The sequence below is a fragment of the Eumetopias jubatus genome, unplaced genomic scaffold (assembly GCF_037043125.1).
Source record: "Eumetopias jubatus isolate StellerSeaLion01/CBP00866 unplaced genomic scaffold, mEumJub1_p1.0 scaffold_2, whole genome shotgun sequence".
NCBI classification, from domain to species: Eukaryota; Metazoa; Chordata; class Mammalia; order Carnivora; family Otariidae; genus Eumetopias; species Eumetopias jubatus.
Window position 1 is genome coordinate 181,448,694 of NW_028274808.1, and position 18,086 is coordinate 181,466,779.

Below are 18,086 nucleotides of genomic sequence, written 5' to 3' on the forward strand. Positions count from 1 at the left end.
ATATTTAAGAACAGATCTGAAAATACCACAAGTGAGCTTCTATTTTGTTCCTGAAAATACACTCTGCACACCCACCATCTGCAATATGCATGGACAATAAATTTAAAGCTTTAATAGTCGATAATCAGAATGAAAGTGTCCCAACCACAACTCATCCCATATGTTTCTAACTATGTTGCTGTTTGATATAACTTAGTAAAAGCAATGTTTTATATGATCACAAAATAAAGGTCTTAATTCAATTTAGAAACAAAAAACACAACACGGTTTGTAAAAGTGGCTTTTATGTTTGTGTGATCATTCCTACATGTACAAGTCAGAACAAAATACCTTCCATTATTACACCATATTTACACTTTTGTTTAGAGTCAGAAAAAGCGTACTCAAGATTTTACCTTCAAAAGAATGATTATGCACAAAGAACAAGTACGGGACACAAATGATTATGAGTAAAATCCACTCATGGAACCCAGACTGCAAATTTTCACAAAACCCTCACATATCAACTATGAAAAAAGATTTTCCATTAATTAAAATCAAACTACTAATTCTAATCACAGCCTTCAAAAAAAAATGTTTAACAACATTCCTCACACTAAATCTTGTACATCCTCTACTAGGAGCACTTTATGTGGAACTTTAGTTTATAAAGCAAATGACACTCCAAATGATTTTGTGGGTAACACAACTTCCAAACTTAGTGATCAACTAGTAAGGGGGAAAAAAACAACTTCTGAAGAATATATTCAATCTAGTAATCCTGGTAAATTGAGTACTTCTTATCCCCAGCACCAGATATTCAGGCTATTTAAATACACCACACCTCACTCCCCCCGCCACACACAACTCCCAGTTTTTACATTACCATAACAATAAGCACTCTGAACAATTTAAAGCTCCTTTAACATTAGAAGTGACTTTACCTTACTTAAGACTATTACTTAAATGTCTTTTAATTGCATTTGATTAATGCATTCCACAAAGATTCTAGAAGCAGTATTCATCAACGAGAAACTGCACTCTTAAGCGTGTTCCTCATTTCAACTCCAAAGATGGACAGAAGGGTTGTCACAAATCTACAGAGCAAAAGCACATAATTATAAACTATCTAACGATTAAGAAAAAGTAAAGCATTTATATCAAACTCCCAAGCAGGATGCCTCCCTTTTTCCTTAGCAGCAGGAATTACTGGTAAAATAACTAACTCCAGACCTATTGTCTAGAAAATGCTGAAATTTTCCCCACGAATATTCAGAAGTTTTTAACATCAAAATTTACGCTACTACTATTCACGTACCAAATGAATAGCCAATGTGAATATCTGAAACTAGTCTCACAAACCCAAAAGAAAAAAACAAAAACCAAAACTTCGCACCTCTTCTAACCTTCCTACAATACCCTCAGGTAAACCAGAAGCAAAGCTACGACAGCTGACCTTGGCCTAGGCCATCAGAAACGGCCTAAGGGCAGAGGGGGCGGGGGTGGAAGAGCAATAACCTAGAGACCAGATCTTTTTCCAGGGCTACCGTTTCCAAGCAAAACAGGGCCCAAAGAGACCGCGAAGAAAACTGGAGACACTGTAATCCCGAGAGAAAGGGGTGTGTGTGTGTGTGCGCGCGTGTGCGTACACACAATCCCAAGAGAAAAGGGTGTGGAACGCCGAGGAGAAAACTAAGTATCCCCACGCCTCTTTAAGACCCACAAAAACAACAACAAACCGTAGGGTCTGTCTGCGCGCAGAAGAAGCACCAGATGGAGTCCCCGCGGCTGAGACAGTTCAGCCGACACACTCCGTGGGTACTGGATAAATCAACCGATGACGGGAGGGGAAGGGGGTGCCAAGCGAATAAGCCACTGAATGGGCGAGACAAAGACTCTGGGAGTGATCAAGTACCAAACAGAAAGGTGAGAGGAAAACACGTGAGAAAAATAATGGAAGAAAAATTAAAAGACAGAATCTGGTGCCTGGGCTGTGGCAGGTCACTGAAGTACGGAACAGCGAAGGGCACAACAAAGGGGCACGGGAGGAAGGACAGCTGAGGGGAGGAGATGAAAAAGGGATGCGGGGCGCGACGGGTCGGACAAAGCGCCCAAGGCGGTGAAACAAAGGGCCCGGGGTAGAGAGTCGCGGGGGGCAGCGGGGAAAGACAAAGCGCCCGGGGCCGGGGACACCCGCCCGGCGAGGAGGCGACGACCGCCTGGGGGAACAAAGCTGAGAGGGGCCAGGAGGCCGGGCCCGCGGGCGGCGGCGCAAGAGGCGCGCGACCCGCACGGCGCCCGCGGGCCCCGCGCGCCCGGCCGCACTCACGCCCGCACCCGCCGGCGTCGCCGCCGCCGCCCGCCCTCACGCGCCGGAGCCCGAGCCACGGCGGCGCAGAGCGAGCAGCGCACGGCCACACGCCGCCGCCGCCGCGCTCGACGCACGCGACGCCGCCCCCGCGGCCCCGGACGCCAAGCGCGCCGCGGCCCCCGAACACGCCGCCCGCCGCGGGCTGCGAGACGCCCGCAACTTTGCCGATTCCCAGCGCTCCGATTCCCCCAGACTTACCCTGTCACAACAGGCGCCATCTTCCACAAACTCTCGCCAAAACTCCAACCCTCGCGAGATTCCCCCTGACGCTTTCCCCGGTCCCTCTCCCCCGCCCCTTCCCTTTTTCCTCACTCCTCGATTCCACCCAGCCCCCGCGCTTCTTTTCCCCTCGCAGCTGCCGCGAAGAGCCAAACGCCTCGCGCCGCCCGCGGAGTAGGGGGATCCTGCTCGCTGCCTTCCCTGGACACCTACCCAAGCGATGGAGCATGCGCAGGCGGCTCCTCCGCGGGCGAGCCCTCAGTGTGGTCCATGGGGAGTGTTCCGGTTATCCGGGTTTTGGGACGCGCCCTGAGGGACGTACGTGGAGACTGAGGAAAACCGGAGGGGATTACAACGGGGACGGGGAATGGAGGGGTCAGGAGGCGGGGCCGAGGGGAAGGGAGGAGGGGTCCTGGGAAAATCTGCCGCGTTTCACAGGCCTAGATGAAACACCTCCTCAAATGGGTGTTTTCCAAGTGGCTTCCCGCTCACTCTGGTTCCCAGCCCTTTTCATTCATTCAGACGTTCATTGGACACCTCCCTTATGCAAATGTCTGCGTTAGATGCTGGAGCTACAGAGATGCCTGGAGTTCGGCAAGTGACAAACCTAGAACTGTCTTCGCTCTCTTCGACCCCCCCATGCTTGCGCACAGACAAGATGACAACGTGGGCTGTGACCCTTCAGAGCTCTGTAAATGTAAAACTTTCGCAGTTGAGCTCTGAGGACTTAGCTTTCTTCTCCTTGGGTGTGAAATGAGGTCAGGCCAAGGCCTCTGGCAAAGACACCCCTAATGTCCACCTCGTATATGCATGCCAGAGCGCCGCGTAGTTTTCTCCAGAGGTGAAAACTGCGTTGGAATTGAGGCCCCACTCGCACTCAAACCAGAGATGCCCCCGGGGCAGAGAGCGGCCTGCTGTGTGAGCCTCCTTAGCACCTCATCGCCGTCCCCAGCCGTGTGTGAACCCAGGTGGAATGGGGACAGACACTGCTCGGGTCCTTCCGTGGGCCTGGCATAGTCGAGGACGCTGGTCGCTGCCCGGAACGCACTTCAGGCAACTTAAGCCTGGAAACGCCGGAGCAAACTTAGTCCGTCTGGGCATTTAATAGAAGGGAGAAGGGCTCGAATCCTGACCCCTCCTTCCTACCTGCCACATCTCTTTCTCCACCTCGCCACCCCCGCCAGGCTTGCCCTTTCAATTCCTAGAGTTTCCCAGATCGAGCTCTGCCTCCTGTAGGGAGCCCCAAAACCCGGAGAACTGGAATTCGCTGCCGGAGACCTGCTGAAGGCGCTGCAGGATTGGCGCGGCACTCGCGAGCGGCACTGCGCATGTGCCCAATGCGGGCAGCCCAGTCTCACGCTACACCTCCTTCCCACCGCCTTCCACTACTCAGCTCAGACACAACACGGGCCGTGGGAAATTTCCTAAACCTCGCGAGAACGCGCCCACTGTTGCCTATGCCTTCGCCCCCAAATCTCGCGGAGCCCAGGCGGGACAGGTGTTTGTCTAGTGCAGCTCCAGGCGCTGTTCGTGCGGCGCGTGTTCGGGCGGCGGGCGCGGGCGGGGTGGGAAGGGAGCGGCTCGCCGAGGAGGCGGGGCGGGTGAGCGCGTGGTGGGGAGCCGCTGGGAGGGGGCACGGCGTCTTGCATACACACGCCGCGTGACACTTTGTGGAAGAAAAATGGGTGGTGGGGTGGGCGGGCTGTAAAGGAAGAAGGGGAAGCCAGGAGATTAGAAACTGCTCTTGGTGTAGATGGTAAGAGGTCAGACTGTAGGGCAGGAGGAGCCCCAGGCCGATCCCCTGGGGAGGTTTCCTGTCGCCTTCCTCGAGCCTGGTACTTTCCTAAAATGTGTTTGACGCCGCGCCCCCGGCCTCCGGGAGCTGACGGCCCCCAGTGTTGGGTTTGAGTCATGCCTCTGAGTCACCTAGTCTGGCCACCACTTGGTTTAAAACGAGTTAGGATTTCCTTAGTTACTCTCTTGTAGCTATTGGTTGTTTTCTTTCTGATCTACCCGCTGGCATCGCGAGTGGAATAGGGAAAAAATACGGCTCTCTGCGCTCTTGCCATGTTGCCCAGTATAGATTCCGTCCCCCATTCAAGGACACAATTTAAAAATTTCTTTCCCCTAATCTCTTCCTAGCCTTTTGAAGTAATTCGTATATGTGAGTTTCTGTTCTTGTGTTTTGTTTTCCTTTCCTCCCGCTAACAAGAGTTAAAATAATGGCTTTTCTTTCCTTCACTTTCCATGCGTTTGCTGAAATATTCATTCCATCTTAGGTATTGTTTCATCAGATGTTTTAGCTACGACTGTTTTAAGTGTATCCTTCTCTTGAATTATTTATTTGTCCCGTGCATTCCTGGTTACATTCTTCAATCAGGCACATTTCAGATTGCCCTGGTATGGTTTCTTTACCAGCCCAGCCTGGCATTTTCTAGGAGCTGGGGGCTTGGTGATATCACAGACCCGCAAATGTGGAATTGAATTGTTTTGATTTTTGGAGGACAGTGAGTCCTCTAATAGAGGCTCATGTTCTGCTTGTTATGTAGTGGACAAGAAATCAAGTTTTTGAGTTGTTTTCAACGTTTTAGTTATGTGTGATGATATGTGTGTGCATTTTCCTATCCCTTTGATTAAGTGTTTGACACAGAAAAAAAAAAGATATAAGGACATTTAATACAATAGCTCACTACAAGTCTGCTTTGGAACAGGGTAGCTCAGGAGGACAATGCCCATGGGCAGATTCCTTAAAGTCTTCATCCCAAGAAGGCATTTCAGTCATAGTCTAGTCCAGGCCATTAACTTAATTTGGAACCCTGGCCATCTGAGAACCCCAGCCACAGAAAGCCATGGTAGCCACAAGCCAGATCACAACTCATCTTCACCCTAAAACATGATCTGCCTGCAGTCTTTCCCCAATCCAGTAAATGACAACTCTATCCTCCTTCTTTAAGCCAAGAACCTTGGAGTTATTCTTGCTTCCTTTTCCTCTCACATCGAATGTCCTGTCTAACCAAATCATGCCAGCCATTCCTTCAAAACAGACCTGTAGTCCAAATATTTCTACACCATCATGGCTCCCAGCCCACCGTGACCCATCTCCTTTCCCACCTGGTTTACAGAAAGTCTCCAAACTGGTTTTCCCTTCTTCCATTCTTGCCCTCTCTCAGCCTGTTCTCAGTAGGGCATTCAGAACAACCCTCTAGAACTTTCCATGGTTTTCCTATTTCACTATAAGGACCTACACATCTGACCTGCTATTTCAAATCCCCTGACCTCCCTGACCTCACCTCCTCCTCTTCCCCTTGCTCACTAAACTCTAACCAGCAGTCTAACTTGCTGTCCCAGGACATACCAGACACACTACCAACTTCTTTTGCTCTTTTCCTTCAGATATCTTGCTCATTTTTTTTCACTGCTTTCAGATATTTGCTTAAATGTCACCTCAGCGAGGCCTTTTGTAACCACCCTCCACGAAGATGACTCCTCATACTCCCTATTCCCTCCTCTATTTTTCCCAAGGCATTTATAAATTAACATACCATGTATCATACCTGTGTATTGTGTTTACTCTCTGCCTCCTCCCATTATAATGTAATCTTAATAACGACAGGGACTTTTGTCTATTTTGTTCATTGTTTAAACCTAAGCCACTAGAACAATGCCTCGTGCCTGGTAGGTGCTCAGTAAGTATTTGTAGAATGAACAGGATGTCTCCCACTCTACAGCAGAAGAGAAATGATTCTGAAGACTGGCAAAGCCTTCTAGGGTTGAAAACAGTATTGGGGTTAGACCAACAATAAATGCTGCAGCGCCAGCCTGTCTGGGGAAAGGAGATCCTATAGAGCAATCATCTACGTTGACTTAATGCAAAAAAAAAAAAAAAAAAAAAAACTTGCTCCTGGGTTAGGAGCAGTAGATGAATCTACACTTACTTGAAGGGTTTCCTTTGTTCATTTTAGAACCTCAGGAAAGAAAATACTATCGGCAAGGGGTGCCTGGGTGGCTCAGTCGGTTAAGCATCTGCCTTTAGCTCAGGTTGTGATCCCAGGGTTCTGGGATGGAGTCCCACATCGGGCTCCCTGCTCAGCAGGGGAGTCTGTTTCTCCTTCCTTCCCCACTTGTGCTCACTAGCTCTCTCTCTCTCTCTCAAATAAATAAATAAAATCTTAAAAAAAAGAAAATACTACTGGCAAGATATCAAGAAATAGGTATTCACATATGTTCTATTGGGAGTGAAAATGGGCATAATCATTATGAAACCATTTTTCCAAAACTTGTCACTACCTGTTAATCCTACCATTCCACTTTTGGAAATCTATCCTACAGTTAGACTCACACGTGTATAAAATTACCTATATATTGCAGCATCATTGATGGTAGAGAATACTGGTAACAACCTACACATCAATCAAGAGGTGTCTTATTTTAAAAAAACAATCATACCTGAAACGAATATAACACTGTATGTTAACTATACTGGAATTAAAATTAAAAACTTAATTTAAAAATCATGATATATTCTCAGAATTAAATAGTATGCATCTGTTAATAAGCTGAGGCTGCTTTTTATGGACTTATATGGAAAGATAACAAAGTTTAAAAAGCAAGGTACAAAATAGCGTTAGATGATAAATACATACTTATTTGCCTCTATGTATCTAAAATGGCTCTGGAAGGGCACACTAGAAACTGTAAGGGACTCAGTGGTTGGAGGGTGTGGTGAGGAGGTGACTTATCTCCCAGTCAGCTGTCTTGGATACTTGGAATTTTGTACCTGGTACATGCATTGCCTATTCAAAATACAAAACATAAAAAAGGGAAAACGGAAGAAAAGGATTAAATGTGCAAGAAGAAAAAAAAATTGAAAGAATGAAATTATTTCCTTGGTTCTATCTCCTGGTGGTGAGGATTCAAGACGTTTATTACATCATGAGATGCTAGAACATTATTTTCTAATAGAAATGATGGACTTGACCTACCATCTCAGTACAATTAACTGCAGAACTGTCAGTACTTTACTCCAGTCACTGGGTAACACTGAACTCACAAGCAAGTCCAAACAGCAAGTTTAGAGTCCCTACCACTTCATGTTAGGCATGATCTTTGGTGGTTTAAAAAGTTAGATAAATGCAGAGATCTCAGGGGACTCCCTCGCTAACAGTACACAGACCAGTTGCAGTGTAATTCTAGGATAGATCAATGAGTTTAAGGGCATTGGAGTACAATGGAAGAAGCACCTAACTCTGGACTGATGGACCCCAGGAAAACTTACAGAGGACTGTTGAACTGACTCTTAATAGAGGGGGAGTTTAGAGGACCATCAAAGGGAGAAGAAGCATGAGAAGCACAGGAAACAACATGTTCAGGCTCTGAGGTGTGAAAGGGTATCTTGTACTCAGGGGAACTCCAGGTGGGGGTTTGGTGCGTGTAGAAGCAGGGGTTAGGCATCCTAAGCAGGGTCACAAGAAGGATCTGGAGGAAGGGCCTCAAAACTTGGCATCAGAATCCCCTGCGTCCCACTCCCTAAGACTCTAAATGAGTAAATCTGGGCTGAACCTGGGAACAGGCATTTCTAGCAGGCTGGTCAGGGACTCTGATGCAAATTGTCCATGAGCCAAACTTTGAGAATCTTTGTCGTAGGGGTTAGACGTAATCTTTCTTCAAGAGTTTAACATTAAAGGGGGTAACAGCATATGGTTTCTTTTTTTAAAAAACAATAAAGATATTTAAATATTAAAAGGAATGAGTTTCAGATCCCCTTAGTGTGTATGCAATGGGCATGTGAAGCAGTTAGTGGCAGTAAGATAAGCACATTCATGAAGGGGGCATGCTTTGCTGGGGTGGCTTAAACCCAGTGGCACATTTCAACATTGCTCTTATTCAAAGACTAAGTTACACCATCTTCTATTAATGAGACACAGTAAAACATTGAATATTTTGCTGGGCAGCCTCATGATGAAGAACATGGGTTCCGGCACCACATTGCGTGGGTTCTGGCTCTAAGACCTTAGGCAAGTTACTGCCTGTTTTTAATGCCTGAGTTTCCTCTCCACAAAATGGAGATAATAGCACCTGATTCACAGGGTGGTCGTGAGGATTCAAGACGTTTATTACATCATGAGGATTCAAAGTGTTGAGGATGTCTAAATCATTTACAATGATACCTGTCACATAACTGCTGTGGTAGTGTTAGTTTTTATCATTATTATTTTTATTCAATAAATCTGTAAGTTGCATTCATCTAATAAAGATATTTCACATGCTTTGCAAGAATTTTCAACACTTCAAAAATCAGTGTTTAAGTTGCTGAATATAGTGGTGATTTTATCCAGATTGGTGTTAATTCATTTCTTTATTCTATCCCACTCAGAAATGGCAGTATCACTGTTATTATTATTCAACTTTAAGAGGTGCACACGTCCAAAAAGTTTGGGAAACCTCCTGTAGATGGCCAATGAGAGCCTCTCGGGCTGGAAAGCAGGGTTTGATGTGATTGGATCATGAGGTAGTTGTAAGTCAGTCAGTAAAGCCTTACTGACAACTCATATTAGAAATTAGGAACCTACAGGGTACCTGGGTGGCTCAGTCGTTAAGCGTCTGCCTTCGGCTCAGGTCATGATCCCAGGGACCTGGGATTGAGCTCCACTGGGCTCCCTGTTCAGCGGAGAGCCTGCTTTTCCCTCTCCTACTTCCCCTGCTTGTGTTCCCTCTTGCTCTCTCTCTCTCTGTCAAATAAATAAATAAATCTTTAAAAAAAATTAGGAACTTTTTCATAGAAAGAAGATACCATATGATTTCACTCATATGTGGAATTTAAGAAAAAAAACAGATGAACATAGGGGAAGGGAAGGAAAAATAAGATGAAAACAGAGAGGGGGACAAACCATGAGAGACTCTTAACTATAGGAAATAAACTGAGGGTTGCTGGAGGGGAGGTGGGTGGGGGGATGGGGGTAATTGGGTGATGGGCATTAAGGAGGGCATGTGATGTCATGAGCACTGGTTATTATATGCAACTGATGAATCACTAGCATCTACCCCAGAAACTAATAATACAGTATATGTTAACTAAATTGAATTTAAATAAAAAAATACAAAAAAATTAACAACTTTTACTCCAGAGAAATTTTTGTCTTTTTTTTAAATTTTATTTGTTTATTTGAGAGAGAGAGAGAGAGAGAGAGCATGAGCAGGGGGGAGGGGTAGAGGAAGAGGAAGAAGAAGACACCATGCTCAGCAGGGAGCCTGACTTGGAGCTGAATCCCAGGACCCCGGGATCACAACCTAATACAGAGACAGACGCTTAACCAATTGAGCCACCCAGGCGCCCTACTCCAGAAAAATTTATTAACTTATGGTTTTCATTCATCTTTATAAGCATGAATCCCCCCTTTCTTAATAACAGTACCCCCATTGTTTTCTACATGTTAATCAAGGTTAATAAAATGTACAGGAGATTGAAAGAGTGACAAGGATTCCATAAGACTATGTAATTCTAGAAGGAAAATAAGGATTAAAAGAAATAAAGAGAACACTGAAAATGAGTCATGGAGTGGGCTTTAGGAGAACTTGAGGAACAAAAATAAATATTCACTCTTCTCTTACCAATTGTGTTTGATTTTCATAGGATTCTTTGACCCTGGGAATTTGATTTTTTTTTCTTTTTTCTTTTTTTTTTTTTGCAGGCCCAAAGCTTTACATAACTTGCTAACATGCGCAGCAGTTCAGGAAAGTGAAGTAAGAAAAAGAACGGGCCGTTTACTCTAGTGATGGGAAACGTGAATGGAATCAAATGCACATTTGGTGTGTACAAATCTAATAATTTGTCAAAAGTTTTCATAGCTAATGTAATTGGAAGAAAATGTTTCCATGTGTGATTGATATGCCTTGTTCTTTTTAGGATATAAACAAGAGAAAGCCACTTTTACAAAAAAATGACAAAATGACAACACTATACAGAAAAAAAGACAATACCACATGAATCATAAAATACCAGTTATTTGTTTACAAGGTAATATATAAAAATTTTGATTTCCTAAACTCTCCCCTTTGTCATGTATCCTATATTGCAGTGGTTTTTGGTTCTGTGTTGAGCCAGTGTTGAACACACATAGTTAAAAAAACAGCTGGGGCGACACCTGGGTGGCTCAGTTGGTTAAGCATCTGCCTTCGGCTCAGGTCATGATCCCAGGGTCCTGGGATCCAGTCCTGTGTCGGGCTCCTTGTTCAGCAGAGAGACTGCTTCTCCCTCTGCCTGCCGTCCCCGCCTGCTTGTACTCCCTTCTCCTCTCTTTCTGACAAATAAATAAATAAAATCTTTAAGAAAAATCAAATAAAAAATTAAAAAACAGCTGGGATATGAAGGAAAGAGCACTGGACTAGTCTACCATGGAGTCCTACCTCCACCACTAGTCAGAAGGCCAACTGTGGGCAAACTAATTTTTTCTCATCTGCTAATGGGGAAGGTAAAACTTCTTGCTTAGGCACATTTTAAGAATCATTTCAGACATCACACGAAATAACTGTGTACACCTGTACACAGTTATTAATATTAATAATATAATAATATTAATAATATCTGTAAATGTTACCTCTTTAGGAAATTTTCTCACCCATACTGTTGCTCAGTTTGGTTTTCTTTTGTTGTTTTTGTTTTTTTTTCTATTACATGGACTAGTACTATCTCCCTTACAGATTTGTTGCACAGATCAAACCAGATATTTATGTAGATGATTAAATGGAAAGAATTGTCTCTCAATAAGTTTACTGTATTTATTTTTGGTTGGCACATTTATTTGTAAAAATTTGACTATGGTTATATACGAAATTAAGAGAACAGAAAAAGATCGTATGTTTTTCTCCTCTGGCCTGTGTTACTATTAACCTTGGGCACAGATGGCCTTTATCAGTTTTTCAAAGAAAGCTTACCAGAAAGGTTTTACTCTTTGCATCTGTGTTACTTTGTGTCATAGATAGTGTAATGATAAGCATCAGCTGGTAGATATGCCCTTTGTGGCTAGCACCCTTGTCCAAAATAGACTAAGATCAACTTTGGAGCCAGTCTATTCAAGCACTGACAAATAGTAAGAGATATCAACTCCTGTCTTGTGAAATACCTAGCTGGGTCAGAGATAGGTGATTAACCACGAATCCCCTGGAACATCATAATCAAAGTTGTACATTGTCCCTTTTAATAATTGCCATTATATCAGGATGTCCATATATTTTATTTTAACAATTTTTTAACGATTTTAAAAATTTTAATTATGTCAACATGTAGGAATTTAAAAAAAGAGACCTTGTGAAATTACTGGAGGTATCTAAGATAATTTCTAATTATTAGGCTATTAATAAATCTTGAGTATGGGCTTAATTTTATGCAAGAGGTATGTTTGAAAAGTTTCATCTCAATCTCATAATGATGTATTTTATTTGTAAAAGGCATTTAGAGAAACTCTGTATTTAAAGGTATCTTTAAAGACTTTGTGTTAGGGGCATCTGGCTGACACAGTCAGTAGAGTGTGCGACTCTTGACCTCAGGGTCGTGAGTTTGAGCCCCACATTGGGTATAGAGTTTACTTAACAAATAAATAAATAAAATAAAAGCCAACATGTGTTTTTAAAAAACTAAATAGAAATTTTAAAAAATAAAGATTCCATGTTACATATTATAACTGGTATTGTCGTATATGTAGTTTTTGCTACTTAAATCGTTATTTAACTAAATTCTATCATGATTAGCATCCTGTGGAAACTAAAATAAGTTATATTAAGGTGTTATAAATATCCCACTAGTGGAAAAAATATTTCTCAGGATCTTAACTACAAATTGCCTCCCATCTAAGTACTTTGGAAAGATTTGGAAATTTATGCATGCTTCTCCTTCTTCTTTTTTTTTTCTCCCAGCTTTCCAAACACTTGGCTTAAATTCTACCCTCAGAATTACTCTTGACTTCAGTGACAGTTATAAACTATCGTCTGGGAGAAGCATTTGGCTCCTACTTCTCAAGTCTAAGGTTCTCCAGAAATGTTCTTATGAAATGTGAATCTGATTTTCATCACACAGTTTTACCTACATAGCATCATATTTTCCTTCACCAGCAAACACTAAGTATTTTATTTTTAACTTAGCAAAACTATGTCTGTATTTGCATGGTACTTTCCAAGTTTCCAAAATAGGCAACAAATCAAAGAATCTAGGCAAAAAAAGGACTTAAGAACTGAAAGATAACTTCTGAAAAACAGATTACATACAGAAGTATTTAGTTTTATGCAATAGAGTGTTTTTGAAAAGTTGTATGCCAATCTAACATGCAGGCAAGCAGCTTTCTATTTAAAGGGATACTATGATACGAAATTTGTGAATCGACAGAAAATATAATTGAGTCTACACTGTCCCAAGCCTTCTCACATATGTCATCTCAATCAGTCCTCAGGACAAAGTAGGAGGGAGGGGATTTTATTCCTGGTGTTTTTGTTTGTCTGTTTCTTTTAAGAGAGAGAAAGAGAGAAGGAGATTCCCAAACAGGCTCCACCCCCAGCACAGAGCCCAACATGGGGCTTGATGTCACAACCCCAAGATCATGACCTGAGCCAAAATCATGAATCGGAAGCTTAACTGACTGAGCCACCCAGGCTCCCCTTTATTCCTGTTTTTACAAATGAGGCTCAGAGAGCATGACTTACACAATTTATACCTCTAGAAATGGAGTTTCTGCTTGTCAGTGAGTTTTTTTTTTTACAATAGAAATTCAAATGATTTTATTATTACAACTTGATAGAGAATATCTTATGTCAAATACTCAGTAGCTGATTATGATTTTAATAACTTATTTATGAAAATAAAAATGGTAAGGGATTCAAAAAGATTTATTTTTAAATAGCTGTTTATATGAACTAGTGAATGGCTAAGGATAGGTAGCCAAGGAAGATACCCTTGTAGATTTTTTGGTATGATCATTATTTTTAAAAATAATTCACCAAAGACACCACAAGAGAAAAACACTGTAAATATAGACACAAAATCCTCAACAAAACCCAGATGGCCCTTACCTTACAATTGTTCAACTTAACAATTTTTTGACTTTATGACGGTGTGAGAGTGATATGCATTCAGTACAAACCATACTTCAAATTTTGAATTTTGATCTTTTCCCAGGCTAGCAATACGTGGTATGATACTCTCAAAATGCTGGGCAGTGCCAGCAAGATGCAACAATCAGCCACACAATCACGAGGGTAAACAACCGATACACTTACAACCATTCTATGCCCATACAATCATTCTGTTTCTCACTTTTAGTATGGTATTCAATAAATTACATGAGATATTCAATACTTTATTATAAAGTAGGCTCTTGTTAGATGATTTTGCCCAGCTATAGGCCAATGTAAATATTCTGAGCATGTTTAACATAGGCTAGGCTAACTAAGCTATAATGTTTGGTAGGTTAGGTGTATTAAATGCATTTTTGGCTTATGATATTTTCAACTTATGTTGGATTTATCTGGACATAACCCCATCATAAATCAAGGAAGATCTATAATAGCAAACATCAAACAAACTAAGAATAGAAGGAAACTTGTTCAACCTGATAAAGGGCATCTATGAAAAATCCAGAACAAATATCATATTGAAAGGTAACAGATTGATGTTTTTACACTAACATCAGGAAGAAGGGAAAGATTTCCATTTTTACCACTTCTATTCAACATTGTACTGGAGGTTCTAATCAGATAATTTGGCAAGAAAATTAAATAAAAGGCATCCAGATTGGAAAAGAGCAAAAATGGGGTGCCCAGGTGACTCAGTCAGTTAAGTGTCTGCCTTCAGCTCAGGTCATAATCTCAGGGTCCTGGGAACAAATCCCACATTGGGCTCCCTGCTTCACAGTGAGTCTGCTTGTCTCTCTCCCTCTCCCTCTACCCTCCCCTCGCTCATGCTCTCTCTGACTCTCTCTCAAATAAATAAATAAAATCTTAAAAAAAAGAAAGAAAAACACAAAACTATTTCTATTTGCACATGACATGATCTTATAGAACATTCTAAGGACTCCACTAAAAAAGTATTAGAACTAATACACAAGTTTAGCAAGGTTGCAGGATATAAGATCAATATACAAAAATCCATTATATTTCTATATATTTGCAATGGGCAAGCCAAAAATAAAATTAAGAAAACAATTCCATTTACAATAGCATCAAAAAGAATAAAATACTTAGGAATAAATTTAATAAAAAAAAGTTCAGTTCTTATGTTTTGAAAACTACAAAACATTGTTGAAAGAAATTTAAAAAGATCTAAATAACTGGAAAGGCATCTCATGTTCATAGATTGAAAGAAATGATTATCAAGATGGCAACACTCCTAGATTGATCAGTAGAGTCAACATAGTAACAATCAAAATATCAACTGTCCACGTTGCAGAAATTGACAAGCTGTTCCTAAAATTCGTATGGAAATTCAAGGAAACCAGAATAACCAAAACAGTCTTGAAAAAGAACAAAGTTGCAAGATTTACTTTTCCCCTTTCCAAAACTTACCACAAAACTATAGTAATCAAGACTATGTGGTACTGGAATAAAGTAGGCATACAAATCGATGGAATAGAATGAGAGCAGACATAAGCCCTCACATTTGTGGTCAATTAATTTTCCAGCGTAAGTGTCAAAACAGTTTAATGGGGAAGAAACAGTCTTCAACAAATGGGGTTGGGACAACTAGATATCTACAGGCAAAAGATTCACAACGTATATAAAAATGACCTTAAAATGGATCAGAGACCGAAATGGGGGCGGGGAGGGGAATGACTGCTAAAACTGTAAAACTCAGACGAAAGCATTAAGGTAAATATGCATGACCTTGTACTAGCAACGGTTTCTTAGACAACAAAAGTATAAGCGACAAAAGACCAAAAAACAGATAAACTGGATTTCATCAAAACTAAACTTTTATGCTTCAAAGAACACTCTCAAGAAAGTGAAAAAGACACCCCATGGAGTGGAATAAAATATTTGCAAATCATATATCTGACAGGGATCTAGTATCCAGAATATATAAACATATATAAATAGATAAACAGTTCTTAAACTGAATAATAAAAACTACAACCCAATTTAAAAATAGGTAAATGAGGGGCACCTAGGTGGCTCAGCGTTGGGCATCTGCCTTCAACTCAGGTCGTGATCCCAGGGTCCTGGGATAGAGCCCCTCATCCAGCTCCCTGCTCAGCAGGGAACCTGCTTCTCCATCTCCCACTCCCCCTGCTTGTATTCCTGCTATTGCTATCTCTCTGTCAAATAAATAAATAAAACCTTTAAACAATATATAAATAAATAAAAATTAAAATAGGCAAATGGTTTAAATAAACATTTCTCCAGAGAAGATATGTAAATGATCAACAAGCTCATGGAAAAATATTCAACATTATTAGCCATCCAGGAAATGCACATCAAAACCACAATCTGATACCATTTCTCACCCACTAGGATGGCAGTAACCAAAAAGACAGATAATGACAGATGTTGGCAAGGAGGTACAAAATCAGAACTCTCACACATTAATGTGATGGAAATACAAAATGATGAAGCCACTTTGAAAAACAGTCTGCCAGTTCCTCGAATGGCTAAAGGTAAACCCAGCAATCCCACTCCCACGCGATGGCCAAGAGAACTGAGAACATATATCCACATCAAAGCTTGTACACGAATATGCATGGCAGCATTATTCATAATAGCCAAAAAGTAGAAACAACCCAAATGTCCATCAACTGCTGAATAGTTAAATAAAATGTGGTATATCTATAAAATAAAATATATATATAAAATAAAATATTATAGGGGGATGCCTGGGTGACTCAGTTGGTTAAGCATCTGCCTTCAGCTCAGGTCATGATCCCAGGGTTCTGGGATCGAGTCCCGCATGGGGCTCCTTGCTCAGCGGGGAGGAGCCTGCTTCTCCCTCTGCCTGCCAGTCCCCCTGCTTGTGCTCTCTCTCTCTCAATCTCTGACAAATAAATAAATAAAATCTTTAAAAAAAAAGAAAGAAAAATGTTGCCTAGGGCCAGGGAGTATGGGGGGTGGGGGAGGGGAGTGACTGCTAATGGGTGAAGGACTTTTTCTGGAGTGATGAAAATGTTCTAAAAGTATGGTGATGATTGCACAGCTCTAAATATACTAAAAACCCTTGAATGTACACCTTAAATGGGTGAATTAGGTGGTATGTGACGTGTGTCTCAATAAAGCTGTTAGCCAAAAAAAAAGGCAGAAAAAAAATAAAATTTAACTGTATTCAATTACATGATAATTTTTGTCTTGGTCATATGCTGATATAAATATTCGAGTACAGACAAATAAATAATAAACTCCATAGAAAATTAGGGAATAGTCATCACTATGTCAGTTGATTTACCCTCTAGTTTCATTTCAGAAGTGGACTGATCTTATTTTAAGATGAAAATCATAGTTGAAATGACTGAGTACCAACTTAATCCAAGAACTTACTGTACATGATGATCCCATTTGATCCCCCCACAACCCTGAAGAGGACTCCTAACACCCCCTTTAAGAGCTGAGGAAGCTGTGGCTCGGAGAAAGTAAGTAACTTTTCTTAGCGCGCACTCAGTTACAGAGAGAGCTAGAATGGGAATGCTGTGGGCGCTTCTGACCTTTCCTATAACCCGTCCTATACTAGGCCTGCTGGGTCACTTTCTCTTTCATTACCATTGGTGAATTAAGATCCCAAGGCTGAGACTTGTAGGGTAATTACATAATAGGTATGTTAATGTTACCTTGAGAACCTAAGAATTGGGACACCCTCTCTAGGCGACCCATGAGAGCTGGTGATGGGGGTGGGGAGTCGTGGGGGGTTGGAGTAGGAAATGGAACTTCCTTATTTTCAAATGTGCAGGAAAGGATGAAGAAACTGAAAAGAAAATCCCCAAAGATCCTACCAGCTCTAAAGTTCAGTCAGTTTAAGGCTCCACCTTAATGGCCCTGAAAGTGCTGTGAATACAGGTAACAATTTCTTTCCTCTCCTGACTTGGTCTTGTCCCAGGATCCATGACTGAAGTGTCTCCTTCAGGGCCCCAATGACTACAACTTCATCAGAAAGTGTGTTTTCAGACTTTTTTTTCCCCCTTAGCTGTATTCTGCTGGCAAAATGCATGCCAGAATTATTTAGTTCTTTTTTACTTATTTAGAAAAATTATCCTTAGGCCACATGTTTAATTTCAGTCTATACTATGTCTACTTCTTATCCTTTGCTAAAATTGCCTTTTGATATGAGACAAACTGTAAAAACCACTTTAAGAAATTTTTGATTACTTTTTTAGGATGAATAATATGTACACATGGAACAAAATTTAAAATTTATAGTAGTGAATGCACATAGAGTTGCAGATCTAGCAAATAAAAATATAGGACACAAGTTAAAGTACAGTTAAATTTCAGATAAACAACAAATAAATTTTTAGTATAAATTTGCCCCATCCAGTATTTGGGACATATTTGTACT

At 41.5% G+C, this 18,086-nt stretch overlaps 1 protein-coding gene and 1 long non-coding RNA gene across 10 annotated transcripts in view; one reads left to right on the forward strand and one right to left on the reverse strand.

Annotated features, from left to right (window-relative positions):
* The window catches only part of RBPJ (recombination signal binding protein for immunoglobulin kappa J region), a 113,694-nt gene extending 110,793 nt beyond the window's left edge, over positions 1-2,901 (reverse strand). For 2 of the 8 annotated variants that reach the window (XM_028088581.2, XM_028088567.2), the window contains exon 1: positions 2,549-2,633. In XM_028088581.2, coding sequence (XP_027944382.1) covers positions 2,549-2,568 — 20 coding nt within the window. In that variant the 5' untranslated portion in view covers positions 2,569-2,633. Of the gene's footprint in view, positions 1-1,718; positions 2,066-2,548; positions 2,634-2,782 lie in introns of those variants that run through there. The other 6 variants (XM_028088590.2, XM_088021227.1, XM_088021231.1 and 3 more) reach the window with 5 other exon arrangements.
* Positions 2,902-2,965: 64 nt separating this feature from the next.
* On the forward strand, positions 2,966-17,151 carry LOC114197527 (uncharacterized). Of its 2 annotated transcripts, XR_015767800.1 has the most exons (6): positions 2,966-4,067; positions 10,258-10,375; positions 10,473-10,583; positions 12,479-12,588; positions 16,061-16,203; positions 17,001-17,151. It is a non-coding gene; the product is annotated as an uncharacterized LOC114197527 (long non-coding RNA). The 2 variants fall into 2 exon arrangements; XR_003606914.2 differs by lacking the exon at positions 17,001-17,151 and having other exon boundaries at positions 16,061-16,361.
* Positions 17,152-18,086: the final 935 nt, after the last annotated feature.